The following is a 19,473-nucleotide window of genomic DNA, read 5'->3' as shown; positions in this document are numbered from 1 at the left end:
GAGGAACTTAAAAAACCCTTCTGAAAAGCAAAGATCACAACCGAGATGTAGAAGCTGAAACTGAAGTACCAAATTTAACATCGTTACGGGTTATAAAATCAACCAAAGACAACTATCGCTTTGGAAATCAAGAAAATAGCTTTGCATTGATTTCACTAGGTTGTAGCATAAACAGATTGCACAGAAAGAAAATAATACAATAGCTCTACCCCAAAGAATTTTAAAAAAATGTTTTCGGTTTTTCAGATTTTTTTTTAATAAATGTGCTTTGTTCACAAAAAGTAGTGACATAAAAGACAACAGAGATGCCAGTACATGTTTTCTTCCTTTTCTTCTCCAGCACCTTAAGAATGAAAGATGTCTTGCACAGTCAGAATTTTCAAATATTTCATTACCTAGAAAAAATATTCTTGCACCAAAGCCAAATATACAACAACTCCTGATATCACCACTTTATTATTAAAGGAGATCTAAGTATTTATGTAAATCACACTTTTCTCCACCATCACAAGCTACTGTCCCTTGTGAAAAAAACAATACAAACCAAACCAAAAAAGAAAAAAAACCCCACAAAATAACCAATAAACCCACTTCGGGTATTTAGAATGATCAGCAAGAAAACCTAGCTGTTATGAATCTCAGATCCCCAAACCACAGTTGTTACCAACCTCCCAAAAAGGATTAAACGTTAAATCTTAATATTTAAGCTATTTTGGGGGATAAATCTTGATCTGAATTGCATTTCTCTGTGCATTAATACAAACCAATTTAATCAATGCCAACACATGTGTGATGGTGTACTAGTTTTTAAATCGAGTATCAGGTGTACTTTGAAGATGCACATATTAGCCTCCTATAAACAGCTGATTTTACAGCAGCAATATTTTAACATGAGCACTGCTGGAAGCAGTGCTTAATTGGGAAGAAAGGCTTTCAGTGACAATACTGACTTAAAGCCAATTTTGAAGCCATTGTGTATTTCGTTAGAGAAGTATTCTCTGTAACAAAAATTAGCAAGTGAACCATGACTCTTGCATTTCTAACCTTAATTCTTTTTTTCTTTTCACACATCAGAATATAATTGTTTGGTTTGCATAACCCTATCATTCAGATTGAATAACAAATTTGAATTAGGTATTTGGGAATGCTTTAAGTTCAAGAAGAGACACAAAAAAAGCTTATGGTAAAGAATACAGCACCACAGTCCAGATCACATTTGAGTGTAAGCTCAATGTGATGTAACCAATGCAATTACTCTATGTAGGAAATACTATAAAAGAAAAACAGGTAGGTCAAACCGTGACACATTCAGTGCAAAACTTCAGTGGAAGGAGTAAGTTTCATTTTTGTAGCAACCACTGTAAAATCCACACTACAACTTCAATTTATCTAGCAACTTTCATACTTTAAATACAGTGTGGCGATTTAATATGGTGTAAGACATTTCAGCACAATCACCTGTGAAACTGTATTAGAATTTTTTTACCAATTTTCAGAAGTCAGAAATAAATCATTATCTGGCACCTAGTTCAAATCATTTACTACTAGGCACTTATATATAGATTTAAGAGCCTAATAGCCAAATCTGAAAATTTTGGCCATAATTTTTAAATGGAAGAAAATCTAAGCTAAACTAATAATGAATCCTCTTTTATAAACCACTGAACAGAATTGATTTTTCCTGCAAAAACTCTAAGATTCACTGCACAAGTTAAAAAACTTAGTAGATATTTAATCTCCTTACAGTGCTGACCCGTTTTCAGTCAGCTATGGAGTTTTTATTTAACTGAACAGAAAATTTTTGGGTCCTAATAAGCAAACAAAAAGTATGAGTTAACTTCACTTGTGTGGTCTGAATTACATGGCTTTATGCAAATATGTGTATCCTTGAAAAACTTGTGCAGTTATGTTCCTTCTTACAAAATCAGTTTGTAGTCACTGTCTAACTTAGAACTTCTACAAATAAGGACGATTCAAGAAAAAGTTGTTTCTTTTTAAAATGCATAAATAATTTACTTTAAAACATGACAAAACCCACCCTGTCCCCCAAAAAATACAGTTGGAAGAGAATACAGAATACCATAGTTGGGGAAATACTGATATATGTTAGTGCTTGTATACTCATAAAACTGCAAAACATATTCCAGCTTTGAAGTGAAACATAATTGTCTAAACGTACCATACTCCTCTGGGGGAAAAGCCTCTTCAGAAATTGCTGGTTATGCAATGAAATTACACAGTATGTACAACTATGGATGAATATATTCCAGTGTTTTGGTGTTACATCAAGAGGGCTGCAATAAACATAAAATCAAATGTGCAAGCATTATAGTTTCTCCAGCCCAGGCTTAACCAGAGTGAAACAAATTTTGGAAGAAAAAAGTTTTGTTCCATAATTAAGAAGGGACATTTGTAACCAAGTGTCTTAACCTATCTGCACATTTAATTAAAGTGCAAATTATTTCTTCCTACATATACTTCCCAGAAGCCCGTCAACTCCAGTGCCTTAAGCTCAACCACATTGAGTCAAAATACTGAAACAACATTTAACAAATTAAATAGAATTCACACTTCACAGCACTAAAGAAAAGAATGGTACCTTTCTGGAAAAAAAATAGCGATACAAATCTAAAGAAAGTAACAGCAATTTATGCTATGACATGAGTCATTTGCATAAAACTTGTATTTTTTCACTTTCATACAAGAATAAATTTTAAAATTCGAAAGTAGAAAAAAATAGCAAACTCTGTAAACCTTTGCATTTTCTTTATGCAAACCATTTTTCTGTGTTGAGCCCATGTTAGTATAGCAAAATTAGTTAAGCAAGAGGTTTCACTGAAAGGGCATCTCAACGACTACATTAACTTAGAAGCAATATAGGATCTTCTAGCTCATAGAAAGGAATAGAACTAGACTGGCTTTCTCCAGAGTCTGAGTCATAGGGAGCATCAGGTAGCTCCATAAAACCGTAAGCTAGCTGTTCATCTTCTGTGTCTGAGCGAACATAGCAGGCAGCGTTGGAATACTCCTCATCCTCTATACTGTTGAAATCCTGTGGGATATACAACATTCCTGGGTAGTTCCTGCTAACTAAGTCACTTGTTGTTTGCAGGGAAGTTTTCCTAAATGCCATCAGGTGCATGTGAGAAAACTTGGAATACTTGAAGCGTTTAAAACCCAAGGACTCTATGGCAATTTTCCAGCTTTTCATCATCATAGCCCGGCGATTCTGATGAGATGAGTCAGGAGTTATTACAAGCAATAAGCCATTTAATACGAGAAGTTCATGTGCCTTCTTGCAGCATATCCATCGTTGATAGGGTGATGGAAAGTAAGAAAGAAGGAGCGAGAAAACGACAACATGGAACAGTTCTCCAGGTAGAGAATCAATAGGATTTTTCAGTTGCTTAAGAAAGGCATCTATAGCATCTTGTGCCAGTTGAAGAGGTTGCTGAATTTGAAGATTGAGGAAGTCACATTTGTACACGCTCTGGTGGAGTGACAAAAACAGAAAACCAAACATCAAGGTTAGTTTAAAGAGCAAATACAACCAAAATCTGCAGAAAAATGATTCTCTTAAACAAATGTCAAGCCTGCTGAACATTCCTCTTGCTACTAAATCAATCTAAAAGAAAAATTTAACATATATGCAAAATTTTAGATGTGCAGTGTTTTACTAGAGATTTGATAGCTGAGAACAGTTAATTTAAAAAATACTTATCCCCAAAGGAAAAAAGTATTGAATCAACTATCTCATGAATTATTTAAGAACTCAGAACATTGCAGGTGCTGAAAGCCTTTTACAGGCTTTTATAAACCTTAAGTAATGGGAAACTAAATTCAATACCTCAGAATTTCTACCATTTATTTAAAAATAAACCAAAAAACACGGCAGTTTGATCACTTGGAAAAACACCATCATTATTTTACTGATAAAGACACAGGGAATAACAAGGCAATATAGATTCTGAAGTTACAATACTGATTTTCAGCAGTGATGTAAATCCATGTTTTAGCTTTGCTGTAGATGCAAAGTGTAGTGGCACATATTTGGGCAGTTATCAAAGTAAGCAAAGGACTACAAATCATCTGTTCATCATTTGTGCACTCATGCTGTCAAAGACTAGAAATTACACCACAATGCAACATACATAATAATAAAATCTTAACATACTTAATCACAAAACATTCAAAAAGTAAATGCATGCACTTTAGTGAATTTAAGTTTTGACACTTCATCAAGACCCTGGATTGACTTTTCATAAAAAAAGGTAGTAAGATATAATATTGCGATCTGATAGCACCAAAAATTATTCTTAATGCCTAGAGAATGTGCAGTGAAAGACAGATACTAAACAGGTAAGCAAACATGAAATCAGACACAAAACATTCTGTAGAACACATCTGAAATGTGGAATTAAATGTTGCATTTTTATACCATGAAAACAGCAATAGTAGAAAAATAGTACAAAAAGTGTGTTTTATGAAGCAATATTCAAAACAGATTACTAGAACACTTTTGCAAGGGTGTTCATAAAAGAACTAATATCCACAACTGTTTTCAAGTAGAAAAATATGCTATTTCTGTTCATATAAAAATCACATTCTCTTCCAAGAGTAGCAGAAAATTACAGAAAGTAATCAATGTTCAAAAAAAGCAGATTTATTTTTCGTTAGCTTTAATCTTGGCCTTCAATATGCAAAGACCCAGAAAAAGATTTTCATTATGTGACTATAACCAAGAAATATTAATTGCAACTATTATACCTGTAGGGCTATATTCTGTTTCACTGTAATACTGAGAACAGGAAATTACAGTAGCAATTTCATTATATCCTCTAGTAAGTTTTAAAAGAAAGAAGCACTTTGTGTTCAGGGTGACGTGCTAACTTTACTTAGAACTTCAAAACTTCAAGAGTTAAAAAGTTAGTGGTCACACAAATAAAGTTGAAAAAACCAATTTAGACTGCAAGTGTTTCTGAGTAGTGAAGAAGAACAGATTAGTAATGTAGAAATAATGTTAAAGACAATTTCAGAACTAAGGTATGTTTCAAGTGGAATCTGTAATCAGCTTTAGGACAGAAAATGCTACTAAACTGGAATTTGCTACTTAACTTTTGATATATAAGTCTAGAACTAATGTTTAAGTCCTCAGAGAACTGAAACAGTAGTTATATCTCAGTGCATCCACTGACATTTAAGAACACAATCCTACTTATGAGAATAATTTGCACAGATATTTCACAGAATATTCTGAGTTGGAAGGGACTCCCAAGTATCAAGATATATATTCTAATTTTTAACTTCAGTACCTTTCCAGCCTCTTTTTACTTTTGGTCTCAGACTACATTTACTCCAATACAACATCTGCTACACACTCCAGTCTCAGCTTCCATTCCTCTAGCTTCTAGTAATGCAGGTTTCCCTCAGCATACTTTACACCAGGACACTGGAAGTGAGTGCATCCTGCCTAACTAAAGAAAATATTAATCTTTTCTTGTAAGCAGTTTCCCTCTCACCCAAAATCCTTCAATGGAAATGTATTTCTATATTCCCCAGTTTGCATTCTTTATATGTGAAATAGAGATTCTAAAAAATTTGAAGACATTTATCCTTCAGTTACATAACTAATATTTCTATTCCTTTCCTTGTATTTCCACAATTACATCCTTCTTATTCCTCCAAATAAATTGAAGTATTACTTAACTACTTAGTCTATATCCAAAGCATGTCTATATGAAAGTGGATAATCTTTTTTTTATTAAAGAAAGAACTATTTAACCCTCTAATCAACATTAAGAAACTGGCTTTGCAAGAAGCCTCTGTGCTTCAATTTGTTTTGAAAGGTACTTTAGTATCTTACCTAAGAAATCTGCTAATCAGAAAATTTTACCAGCTTATTTTATTTTCAGCTTTTACCACAACTTACCAAGATAAATTTTTCAAGTCAGGAGATGACATTAACTACCATAATAAAGCTCTGGCTGTTGTTCTGAAAACCTTAAATCAGCCCAGATGACTGCTGGACTAAAGATAAATTTATTCAGAAGGTTATGGTGCTGATGCAGCTCAAAGTAGAGTCATCGTCAGTACATCACAGCTCACTAATTCTGTTTTGCAGGTAGGACTAAGCTCATTCTAGCAGATGCGTTTGACTGCTCAGACTGTACTGTACTCCCTGTCCCTCCAAGAACACTTGCTAGCCAGGCTTCAAGGTGCCCTGAACAAGCCAAAGGATCCAAGAGTATCAAAGATATTTGTGATCCTGAGACAGGCCTAGAGAAAGCATGTGTATAACCACATGTACATTAGCACTCTGGAAAGCTCCTACCATGAAGCTATGGTACTAACCATGTCAGACGACCAGAAATTAAATATCTGATTGTTCCCTTCTGCTGGGAGATAATCTAAAGAACTGGTTATTAGATAGAAATTGCATTTGTTCCTCTATTAAATCCACAGAAGTTTCTTTTTCAGGACTTTTCCCAATATAGGTTTTGGTCACTGTATATTTAAATTAATTTTCATGAGAACAAATGTAACTTTCTTAGGAAAGCAGAACAACAGATTAGAAGATAGAAAAATATTAACTAGGCATACTCAAAAATTAATGTTTAGGTTCAACTCATGTCATGTTAGGTACCTAGGCTGCCATTATAGTCACTGGAGAATTAGTCAATATAGAACCCAATTCACCTCACCATCGAGCAGCAGATATTTAGGTTTAACTGTTTTTAATTGATATTCACTGACTGTAATTAGAACTTAGAACCTGAGATGAAGACACTGAGGATCTATATATCATAGCTAGAAATTCATTTGACATTTTAAATGCCACAGGCTGCCATTTCAATAGCATGTATCTTTTTTACCTCCTGTGTCATGCTCAACAGCCCTACACAGTCCTACTGCCTCCAAAATGGTGGAAAGCAATCATGATGTCTGTGTTTCAAATTAGGCAAGACAAAATCTACTAAAAGTTTGTGTTTTAGATGGAACAAACATTAAATTGCTTTTGAAAGCAATTTATCAGACTCAAATTTTTAAAGAATATCCTTCAGTATCTCTCAGCATGTATTCAAAAATACAAAGGAGGTGTTAATGAACTAAACATGGTAACAAGAACAAACTACCAGGCATTTAGCATGTAAATCACATTGCAGCAAGTAAGAGAACATTACTTTCCAGTTAACTGCATTACTTCACCTGTACACTTCTTTCCACCTCTCCGCTTCTAAACAGGGCTACCTTAGGCCACAGATTTTAACAGAAACTGATTTTTAACTGTAAGTAGTCAAGGTGCATAGTCAAAGGCTTTTCTGTTTTCTGTCAGAAATGTATTTCTGTGTCTTTAAAAAAAAAATTATTCCACTTTATTCTTTTGCATGGTTGATAAATGCAATTACTGCTGACAGAAGTTGGGTCTAGAGAAAAAGTCAAAGATTATATGATTACAGCAGAATTAAGGCATTTGAGAACTTTACTGCCTAGAGAAAATGAAGCAATTTACCCCAAATATGTGGATAAATTTGTCCTTTGAACTTTGGAAGCTCAAAAATATTTCAAGCAATAAATAGAAATGCTCCCTTATAGTGCCCTCTGATTACTAAACCTCCCCACAAAAACCTCACCAAATACAGTCACTGATTGTTTCCTTCTGTCAGTGAATGCAGCTTCTGAGAGGTTCTTGCTTAAGCATAAGCCTACTTAATCATTATTTATACCTTTTAAGATGCAAGGACTCATCTGAAATACCGTTAAAAGATGGCTACTATAATTTTCCAATTACAAGATTAAAAACACTATTATAAAGGTATGGCTCTGGGAAAAAACATATTTTTAAAAGAAAACACAACTAGGACTTTAGAGCCTGTTCATGGGAAAGGATGCAGTGTTTAGTTCCTATTAAAACAGATACTTAGAAAGCATTTAAGTATTAAACATACTTTTTTTACAGTAATTTTGGGGTATTCCATAAATCTGAGGATCAAGTTTATATCAAATACAGCAAACATTACATACCTCAACAGCTGGAACAATGTCTATGCCAACTGTCAGAAATTCTTCAAACTTCAGAAATGGATTAAAGCAGCTACCAACATCAAGTAATCTGATCTTTCCCAAGGAGTGAAGGAACCTAAGAAGCAGCAAGAATTAAGTTTTATCAAATGTAACTTTAAAAGCTGTATTCCAAGTCACAATTTCAGGTAACTAAAGCAAAAGATTCTCACAGAGCACCACAGTAGTGACTAATAGAAGTGAATGCCTTACTTCAATTGAGATACCAAAAGAACCAAGCTCCATCACTAAAAGCAGATGGTCCTCAAGCAGAAGTATTTTGTTCAGAGCAGCTGTAATACTAACTTGTGTACTTGTTGTAGTTAAATAAAATGGCAAATTGTATGTCCACTAGACAGGCTTTCTCATATTGTTTTGTGTTTTTCACTTAACTTTTTGTAATATTTTAAAAGTCCCACTAGAGACCAGAGTTAAAATTTCATGAGTTGAAAAGGGAAACAGAGAACAACTATATAAATTGCATCATTTACAGGGCTGCAATCTAAAAAAAAAAATCCATACTGATTTGTAACATCTTAGAATATCCAAAATCCATTAACAGAGGCAAAGTCACAGCTTTCACAGGGACTTCACAGAGATGAGAATGCTAATAATCTTCCAGAAAGAAAATGTTTTTTGCTTCAAGTTTCTGTAGCCAAAACCAACTGGCCTCTCCAAAATATAACTTGTCATGTTTCTGGGAAAGGCTCAGCCCTGGAGAGACAGATAATTGCAAAAAACTTTCAGGAACAGAGATGCAGGGCCAATGGAGTAAAACCAAGCCATGGCTGCACTCATAACGAAGCAGGAAGAAAAAAAAAGCCTCTAAGCAGCAGTAAGAGATCAGGAATCTCTGGGCTCCTTCTAGACTCCCAGTAACCTACCAGAGAGAGGACATTGGAAAAGCAAGAGAAAATGTCTTGTTACATTTGGCAAAACAATAATGGCAAGTTTAAGCATTTTGCTTCTACATGGAAGAGAAGATACCGAGGGCACACTTCTCTGGAAATACCACCATGACCAAGGCAAACAGTGCAACAATTACCTTTAAGTTAAAACTGCAAACATAACTAAGCTACCCTGTAAGTCAATCAGAGATTTCAGAATGAAGATAAAAGCAACAATTTTTCCAGACTTGAAACAGGAATTTGGATACTGTGCAGGCAAATCCTAGTAGCCATAAATCACAAACGTGGACTGAAGTCAAGTAGTGTCTTTTCTCACATAAGGGTAGTCTGAGGTTTCTCAGACCAGCATTGCTAGACCTTGTCTAGCAAATGGAGGCAGTAATGGCAGATCCTTCCTCATTCAAACACAAAAATGTATGCCTATAAGTATGTTTGCATTTTATGTGAGAGTCAAATATGGTAACAACAAATCAATGGACACACGGGACTACAGGAAGCATAACAAAAGGAAAAAGGATGCTACAGTGCAGAGAAAACTTTCCATTAAAAAAAGGGAGCCTCTAGAGATCTAAACATGTTCCCTTTAAAGTGCTCAATGAAATACTTGTACAGATTAAAATTAAGCAGCAAATCCCAGAAGCCTCTGATTTCCAGGACAGCTGCTTCACCTATGATACAGTGAAAAAATCACTATGATGTATTCTGTCTGCCTATTTACCAAAGCTACCTTATTTGTATGTATTTATATATTACTTGAGAGAAGATTATGTATGAGACGAACAGAATTAATGTCTTTACACCTACCAGAGTAAAACAAAGAATCACAGGTTTAGTCACACCAGTAGAAAAACCCACAACTCTTACTCGTAGTGTTACATGAGCAGAATGGAGTGACAGTCTTCAAACACTGTGTGTAGGTTCCCCCATATCCCTTGTACCAAGTTTGAGACTTCACTACTAGGTCAGTGTAGACATGATAAAGCATTTCAGGAGAGATCTCTGCTTTGTGTAATACACAATCCATTTTCTTTCTGATAAACTCTGTAATTTCTTCTGTAAGGTGTCAAGAAAAAAAATGAATTTTGATTTCTCTGGGCAGTAACTTAGACCAGTTATGCCTTGTTGTCCAAGGTCTGTATGGCTACTAAGAACTTACTGTCATTTGTAGCTTACTCATGTAAATATAATAAAACTAGCCTTTGCCAGTATGTCTTAAGGGGTGTGTATATTTTTAAAGTTTTGAGAATGGAAATAAAAATCATCAGCACTCACTACATTAACAAATACTTTAAAAAAAAATATTAAAATTCTCTATTAACTCCTTTCTGTACGCATTAGAACAAAAGGGAAGGCAACAAACAACTGGTAGCAAGAAGGCAGGTGCAGTTAGCTCTGCAACAGTCACTATTAACTGGAGAAAGTATGAAGACAGAGATCAAAGAGAGAGCAAAGAGATGCAAAGCAAGAACCAGTGCTTTATCCTGACAATGCCTCCCACTAGTAGGCAGCTTTAAAGTGTATATGATCATCAAACCTATTGATTTAAACAAACATGAGAGACAAAAGACATTAGCTCCTAAGGACAGACACACCTACTAACAACATTAGTAACATGTCATTCTTTCCCTAACTGATACTACACCTAGTTTCAAGTAAGTGCTGATCAGAGCAGACATGCTACAATGAAGGCAAAAAAAATCTTCTTACACAACAAAAAACACAATTACAGGAAGTTCTAAGAACTAATCTATAGAGAATATGAAACAAATAATAACTTTTATAGATTCCAGGGTTATGCATTCATTATTTCACTGTACTTTCAAAATATGAGTATTTTTCCATCACACATGGAAGAGTCCCAAACACGGCTGATGTTATTCAGGAAAAAAAAAATGGAAGGCAGGACTTCAGAAATAATAAAGTTAGTCTTGGATGCCAAAAATAAAATTCTTGCTTGAGTGAAGGTCATAAACAAAATTAAAACTGTTGTTTGGAAAATACCTCAAGGATACTACATGTTCTGCAGAGCCAGTCATCAGAAAACTAGCACATTAAAAGTTAAGGGTTGTAATTCCAAATTGCTTTTGAAGTGTGTAATTGGAATCAAGAGTTTCTCTGCAATTATTTATGAAGAGAAAGTTTTAAGTACTCTGATATTTACATTTGGCACTTAGTACTTACATAAGCAATTGACTTTTCAACAGTGCTGAACAGCCATTAGATTCTAACTTAATTAACATCTTCCTTATTTCACCTCAAGGTTTAATATAAATTGCATTGCACACCAATGACATACTAAAGTGAAATTGCTCTAGCACTAAAACGAAGATGACTAAGTTGTCATTCTCAAGCAATTTTTTTATGGCATTCACCAAAATATACTATAATATAAACAGCTCTTGAAATTTCTATATTCACATGAAAATTCCCTTTCTTAAATATTAAAAATATGTCAGACTGATCTAACATGTTATGGGTAAAAAATTTCAGGGTAGATTTTAACACTCAAAAAAGTGGAGAAAAAGTCAAAACAGGTAGAACTTACTCTTCTGTCATAACTTCATGATTTGTCAAGCCAAAGTTTGGCAAAGGATCTTCAATCTTGGGAGTCTGAGGAACATTTAAAGCTGGAGTGGTCTTAGAAGCAAGAAGTGCTCTTTTTTCATCTTTCTCAAGTGCTTTTCTTTTTCCACCATTCTGAAAATATTCTCGGCATACACTGAAAAGACAAAAAGAAAAATTCCCCAAGAAAACTGAATGCTCTTGTTAGTCACTACTATAGCTAAGATACGTACCAGAGAGTTAAGAGATACAAGTGCTGTCAGCTCTTAAACAAATCTGGGTTTTATTTCAACTTTGGTAAATCAGCTTTAAAAAAGATGTGATACACCCAACAACACAAAATTGAGTGGTGGTTTGTTGGGGTTTTTCCGCCCCCCCCAAATTATGCTGTAAGTCACAGCTGAGTAAACAGATTCAAAATATTTTTATTGGATAGACTTTTAGAGTAAGACAGCAAAAGTCTTGTCAGAGCATTACCAGAAGGCAAACTTCAGCTCAGTTCTCCATTATAGTGCTAAGAGTTATCAACCAGCTCCCTGTCAACACAGGGTTTGGAAATGTGTGTCTTACTGGCACATAAACTGTGGGAAAAGAAACCTAATCCAGAGTAATGTGCACATTTACATCCAGCAGTTTTGAATTTTAACTCAGTTTGCCAGGCATTTTTTGTTTTAAGTAGCAGACAGTAGTTGTATTATTGTGGAAGACTTATTTTAGCTTTCAGTTTTTCCCCATATTTACTAGCTTTTCTTACAGGAACTAGAACAAAATAAGCTAATCATACTTGAATAGAAATATTAGCCAGTTTAAAGAAATTAACGTTACAATAGTAGTTAAACAGCACTTGCATTATTCAACCAGTAGTCAGCATTAGTCAAGAAGAAGAAAGCACCATGTTTGAGAATAACTGAATTTAATCCACAAAATATTACTAGAATAGGAAAAAAGTTGCTGCTGTGAAATTAAAAAGCTGGACTAACCCTGCACAATTCAGGTTTTTTAAAATTTGCCATCCAAGTATTTGCACGGAAATTTTAACAAATAATACTTGTTTGAACAATGTTTTCTGAACAACTCTTTTATTATGCTTTCCAGTAATTCACTCCATTTTCCTCTAACAAAACTGCAGAGGTTTGAATGAAACATTCCACGAAACATAAATTCAAGTGTAGTTTAATAATATCTTATACAAAGCAGGAACAAGATAATGACACTTCACGTGACAGATTTAAGGATGGGCATGCTGGTATAATGGTGCATTTAAAACACAAATAGTGACAAAAACTTGGAATACACAGGGCTTTTCTAAGATTTGGTGATATTTTAGGCATCAAATATACCCAGTCTCTTCATCATATAAGATGTGAAGGACAACGAAAAAAATGTCATTGGAGTGGCATTGAGTTTCTTAGGTGGAAACATACACAAGCAGGAACAGACAGAAATAACTTTACTCCAAGATAGGTAGGAAAGAAGCACCTTGAATCAGAAATGCATAATCACAGAATGGGTCAGGTTAGAAGGGACCCCAGAGGGTCATCTGATCCAAGCTCCCTACTCAAGTAGGGTCATCCCAGAGCACATGGCACAGGATTGCATCCAAAGGGTTCTGTTCCAGTCCTCAGTCACCTGCACAGTAAAGTAATTCTTCCTCATTTTCAGGTAGAACTTCCTGTGCATCAGTTTCTGCCTGTTGCCTTTTGTCCCACTGGCTGGCATGAACCAAGCAGAGCCTGCATGCATCCTCTTGATGCCCACCCTTCACATACTGATAGACATTGATGAGGTCTCCTCTCAATTGGCTCTTTTGAGATTGAACAGGCCCAACTCCCTCAGCCTTTCCTCAAAAGACAGATCCTCCAGTCTAGGCTGCAACACTACCAGAAATACAGACTGCAAAATTATAGCATCTCCAACCATTAGAGACTGCATGTATGGAAAGACAATAATTCTAAAATTAACTAAATATAAGAAGCCAGTCACTTTAATTAGCAGGAAAGAGATTTAAAAAAACTCAATAAACAAATGAGAAACCCCAGAAAAAAACACTTGCATTACTGCTGACATGCTAACTAAAATGTATTTTACACATTTTATTATTTATTTATAAGAATGTGATCAATTTAGAACTATTTCGTTCTGTGTATCAATTAGTCAAAGAAGTGAAACTTGGAAATAAAAATCTTTTTTGTCTATCTATCAGCTACCGCACCACTTTGTCAGCACCTTGCAGTCTCTTTATTTTTACTTTAAGTCTTTTTTCCTCACTACATCACTTAAAATATCCAGAATCAACGGCAGTTTAAGTAGTGTTGCACTGGCATGTAAGACATGAGAGAATTCTCAACCTTGGAAGAATGTGTTCTTTTATACCTTAGCTATTCATGTTATCAGCCTTTTAATTCCCTAGAAGCTGTTATGCTACACAGTGTAACACTTAACGAACACAGGAGAACCACCTACTTGTAAAATGCGAATTCCTCCTGTCACAAAGCCATTTCTTTCTCATTCTTGGTACTGATGCAAATGAGTGTTTTTTCCATTCCTCAACCACTACCATGTCAACTGAGTTCTCATAATTCTACATTCTTCATAACAGACCTTCCTCATTTGCACATAAGACACTACCAAAATCAACCACAAAGAGAAGCATTCTGTACTTCTGCCTTTCCCCTGGTGGACAACTGGCCAGTGTCACAGGAAGGCCCAAGAATTGATAAAATTCTTCACATTCAGATCCCAAGCTCTGCATACTGGTGCAATAGCACAGGGTACCAAAAACTCCTAGCCAAATCCACCTAATCCAAATAAAAAAAGCCTCAAATCACACTACACTTCATAGCCCCTGAGGGTTATCTTCCCTTTATGGTTTTCTGACATCACAGTCATTTTGGCATGATTACTACATGTTGCCGTTTTGGTTCCTGAGCTCTCAGAAGAGTTGTCTTTGTACTCTCCCTGCAGAAGGGACCCCCACACCTTCTGTGGGGTAACAGTGAGCACATGGGCACTCACTGCACTGGTAGTTAACAGAGATAATGCTCTGTAAACTCTGTAGTTTACGCCATGGTAACTACTTGCTGATGTAGCCAGATGTTTAACTTCACAGCCATTAAAAGCCATCATTGATCACTCTGGTTTTGAGTAAGTAGTTATGTAAGACTCCACATTTAACAACTGTCTCAAATAAGGAACAGAGCACTTGAATTATCTACAAAGCGAAAATTAAGGAATCTATTTTATAATTCTAAAACACTGATACAGCTCCATTTTTAACTGACAATTAGGCATTCTGATGACGCAGTATTAGCTCTATACTTAATGTACTTGCTTGTGAAAAACTGTGCAATGTAAATGCTATCTGAGCTGACACTTGCTACAGTTCATACAAACTGTGAAATAAATATTTCAGGTCTAAACTGTTTCAGTTTCCTAGATGAGAGACAGGTTAGGTTTCTGAGTGAAATGTGCAGTTCATGCCTTAGCTTTAATAAGAAATAAAAAACCCCAAATCTTTGTATTTCCTCAGCGAAACTTATTTTCTATATTTCAAATCAAACAACCTGTTCCAGTTGACTCCCGTGCTCTGTCTGCCACTTGGGTAGGACACATAAAGGAAGTCTCAGAAAAAGCCAATATGAATACATATTATTTTTTAAATACTCTTTCGCAATAAAAGAGAAGCTTTGCTTTAAAAAAGAAAGACTAAATGCGTAAGTTTCAATAGAATATAAAATGAAAAAAATGAGGGGGACATTGCCAAGAAACACTATATAAAATTAAAAAACCGTAACAGAATCGTTAATTAATTCTTCTGCTCAAGTAATAATGAACAACTAAATTAAAGCTGGTGTGGTCAATTTTTATCATGGCAAAAAGTTTCTGAGAGGTGTAATCAGTGCCTGAGGACTTCAAGCACCCAGTTTTATTGACTGACTCTCCTTCTGCTATATAATGAGGAATAGGTGAGCTTGACTCATGTTCCTTAGAACTAACCAAAACCTAATACTGAAGATGGCTTTCAGTGAGGGTAGAGAGAAATAGCGAACTTCCCTTCAGAGTTGAAGGAATGTCTGGACTTCTCATCATGGTTTCTACTGCAAAACATATCTACTTCCACACACTGAGGAACAAGTTTATAAGTGTTTACTCTCAGAGCTGCTAGCCTGAAAAAAAGATAATTGCAAATGCTTCTAAAAGTTTAACCCATCTACCTCCCAGCCTCCAGAGTGAAGAGAGGGTGAAGTCTCAATTGCCCTTGTACACATTAATCATACTCAGAAGAGCAGTCAGGTTTCTCTTGGACTAAAAATATTTCAATATTGATTGTCATGTGCACCCAGCTTCAAGTTGAAGAAATAGTGTTCAGCCTAAGTGAGAACACCAGGTTTCTCAATGTAAGGTATCATAATTTTTTATCAATTATATTTTTTGAACTTCAAGTTGAGAAACTTTTATATAATACATTTTCCCCCTTTGATATTTGGTCTCAATTTTAGGGGTTTGAGACATTTTCCTTTTGAGAAACACAACTAGATCTGTAGTCTTATGTTTCTCTTGGGCTGTGGCCGCCTCAAGCCATTTTCTGAAGGCAATATCTTTTATTGCCAGAGGATTCAAAGAACTTGAAAATAGTCAGCAGTTATCATATGATCACTGCTTTAATTAGCTCTAGTGTTCTACAAACAAAAGATGCTCTTGTCAGAACAAAGTAGTCATAGAATCACAGAATATCCTGAGTTGGAGGGGATCCATCAGGGTCACTGAAGTCCAACTCCTGGGCCTGCAGAAAACAGCCCCAAGAGTCACACTATGTGCAGAAAAGTGCTGTTCAAACACTTCTTGAACCCTGTCAGGCTTAGTGCTGTGACCACTTCCCTGAGGAAGTGGAGGAGTCCAGTGCCCAACCACCCTCTGGATGGAGAATCTTTTCATAATATCCAACCTAAACCTCCCCTGACACAACATCAGCCATTCCCTTGGGCCCTGTCACTGGTCACCACAGAGATCAGTGTCTGCCCTTCCTCTTCCCCTAACAAGGAAGCTGTAACTGCAATGAGGTCTCCCTTCAGTCTCCTCAAAGCCATTCACCATCTTTGTTGCCCTCTTTTGGATGCTCTCTTATAGCTTTGCATCTTTCTTTTATTGTGACACCCAAAACTGCCCCCAGCACTCGAGGTGAGGCCACCCCAGCTCTGAGCAGAGCAGGACAATGCCCTCCCTTGCCCACCTGGCCATGCTGTGTCTGATGCACCCCAGGACAGGGTTGGTCCTCCTGGCTGCCTGGGCACTGCAGTCACATTCAACTTGCCATCGACCAGGGTCCCCAGGTCCCTTTCCCTGGTGCTGCTTTCCAGCATCTCATTCCCCAGTCCATCCATATATCCAAGGCTGCCCCATCCCAAGTGCAGAATCTAGCACTTGTCTTTGTTAAAATTCATACAGTTGGTGATTACCCAGCCCTCTAATTTGTTGAGGTTTCTCTGGAGAGCCTGTCTGCCTTCAAGGGAGCTAACAGCTCCTCACAATTTGGTATCACCAACAAACAATGGGTTTAACAGCAAAAAATTAAGACTGTCATATAAATGTGAGCATTGTCCTTTCCCATTTTAAATGGTTCCCTTCCTGCTGTTTCTGCCACCTTCCTCAGTTCCGTTCTCCTTGCAGTCAACTGGTCGACTAATTGCATTCATCAAAAAAACCTGCAAAATGGTGTTGAAGGGACTTGCAAACATTCATTCAATCTTCCAATTAAATAGGGTTAGCTTTCCAGTTCTAGCAGAGATCTGCTATTCTCAAAGATCCTCTTATAGATTACTTAGCCTTCTCTTCTTTTGACTAGACTGCTCCAGTTTCTAGAAAAGAACACTGAGGCTTTTGTGGAAAAAATAAGAAGGTTTTGGTAATTTCTTTATCTTTCTTGGAGTTGAGCTGCAGTTTGTTATTTTTTAAATGCAGTGGCCAACGTGATATTTTGGCTAAGAGCAATGCTAAATAAAGTCAGAGTAGTACTTTACATATCTTGTGGACAATCTCGTTAACACACTCAAGTATGATATTTGCCTCTACTGCAAAAGCATCCCATGATCACTTCAGTTTATGGCCTGCTTCAGAATCCAACTAGTTTTCTCAAAGACTGAACAATCAATTATTCCCTGGCCTTTATTTGGACAGCTGATATTTAATACAGTAGATAATATGTAGTATAATTTATCACTGTATTAATTTTAATTCTGCTCTCAGAGTGACAGTTCCTCTCTCTTTGGTCTCATTTCCAAATTGAATAAATATACTCTGCTCTAGCAGGCTGCTAATAAAAGTATTGATTAGCTATGGATACAAACTTTGACAAATCCTTCTCAGTAAATCACATTTTTAAGATAAGCTTCTCACATCTATTCTCTACAAATATTTCCAAACAGTTCTGTACTTACCTGTCATTAATTTCATCAGAACTCTATTTCTTTGCTCATTAAACAGTCAAAAGACTAGGTCTAGATAGTGTTTTGTCATGATAATTAGAAGAACAGATTTTATTTTTTGCTCTTTAAAAAAACAGTCAAGTCAACACAAGTCTTAACAGTGAGGCAAAAGCAACAGAAGGAAGCAAACCTGCTAGTCTGGCTTATTCTGTTCTAACTGGAACCAGAACAGGTTGGCATTCATTGTCCATACAAAGGTTCACCAGCCCATCTATGCCAGCAAAAGTTAAAGAGTTACAACAATTACTCAGGGTAAACACCATCTTAATCGGTTTTGTTTAATTTTGTGTTGTAATAGAAATGAAAGAGTAACAGAAGTGCTAATTTGCAAATACCATTTGCTACTCACATTCAATTTTCTAAATATATATAAAGAAAGGAAGGAAAAAACAGTTGAGTGCTGTCCAAGCTTCACCATCACTCAGGGGATCACAATCCTGGATCTAAAAGCAGATAAAGTTTTAATCCCTCTTCCCCCTTTACAGTTCTGTAATATTTCCCTGAAACAATAAACAAAATTGGCCCTATATAACTCAGCATACGGCCACCAGCACAGTCTATCATGTACTGCTTTCCATCTTTACAGTTTCTAGAGTCTGGATACATGTTCTTTAAACCAACACTAATGAAGAAGTAAAACAGTAAGTTTTAGGCCATCTGGTTTAAGAATTTTTGTCAGAATTTTTCCAGTGTCTTCAATCAAATAGCTAGAAAGACTTTTGAAAGAAAAACAAAATTGTTATTCTCGATCCCGAGAAGTACACATAGCTTTTCTAGTGGTTATTCTACACTATCTGATTTATTTTATCAGATCCTAGGAGAATACAAAGAAAATGAAGGAAAGAAAAAAAACCCACAAAGTCTTTTGTACTCTTCTTTTTCCTTTTAACTAATGGAAAAAACACTTCTCAGTTTCAGATTGCTGAAAAGATCTTCTTTCAAAGTAAAATAAAACTCAGTCTCTCCTTTCTTCAGGAGGCATACACTAGTGGTTCCAAACTATTTTCAGCACTCCACTCACAAATTAAAATTCATCTAATATGAAACAGCTACCTTCCTGCTGTCGTGGTAACATAGTAATAATAAGCATTGAGCAAAAGCTTTCACTTAAGTCTCATGCAAGTTCTCTTGCATGCAGTTCTGCACCCAGGCACAAGGAAGAGTAACAACAGTGGGACCTGCTACTTGTCTGGCACACCTCTTGGCCCTGTGAGAAGAAACCAAAAATAGCAGAACACAAAGTTAATCTGATATGTTCTGGTATTTAGCAATCCAGGCCTCGGTATAATTTGAGAAGTGAAAAGTATCCTCTCTTTTTCTACTAATGTAAAAACTCCTGATCCTTTGACTTTGCAAACTGAAAAGCTATATGCTTTATCTGAAGCTTTATACCATGACAGTGTGTTTTAGTGTCTCTTAGTGGGTGGATTCTCTTCTTAATACGAGCTCAGGCTGCAAAGCCC

At 35.9% G+C, this 19,473-nt stretch overlaps 1 protein-coding gene across 1 annotated transcript in view; it reads right to left on the bottom strand.

The window, feature by feature from the left end:
- Window positions 1–231: 231 nt before the first annotated feature.
- SAMTOR (S-adenosylmethionine sensor upstream of mTORC1) overlaps window positions 232–19,473 on the bottom strand; it is a 33,650-nt gene continuing 14,408 nt past the window's right edge. The window contains exons 3-5 of the mRNA XM_014871189.2: window positions 11,512–11,685; window positions 8,023–8,137; window positions 232–3,490 (exon numbers count right to left, since the gene is read on the bottom strand). Coding sequence (XP_014726675.1) covers window positions 2,861–3,490; window positions 8,023–8,137; window positions 11,512–11,685 — 919 coding nt within the window. The 3' untranslated portion in view covers window positions 232–2,860. The remainder of the gene's footprint in view (window positions 3,491–8,022; window positions 8,138–11,511; window positions 11,686–19,473) is intronic.

The sequence above is a fragment of the Sturnus vulgaris genome, chromosome 5 (assembly GCF_052056855.1).
Source record: "Sturnus vulgaris isolate bStuVul1 chromosome 5, bStuVul1.hap1, whole genome shotgun sequence".
Taxonomy (NCBI): Eukaryota; Metazoa; Chordata; class Aves; order Passeriformes; family Sturnidae; genus Sturnus; species Sturnus vulgaris.
The sequence above is the reverse complement of the archived record's forward strand: the minus strand, read 5'-3'. Positions and strand labels throughout refer to the sequence as shown.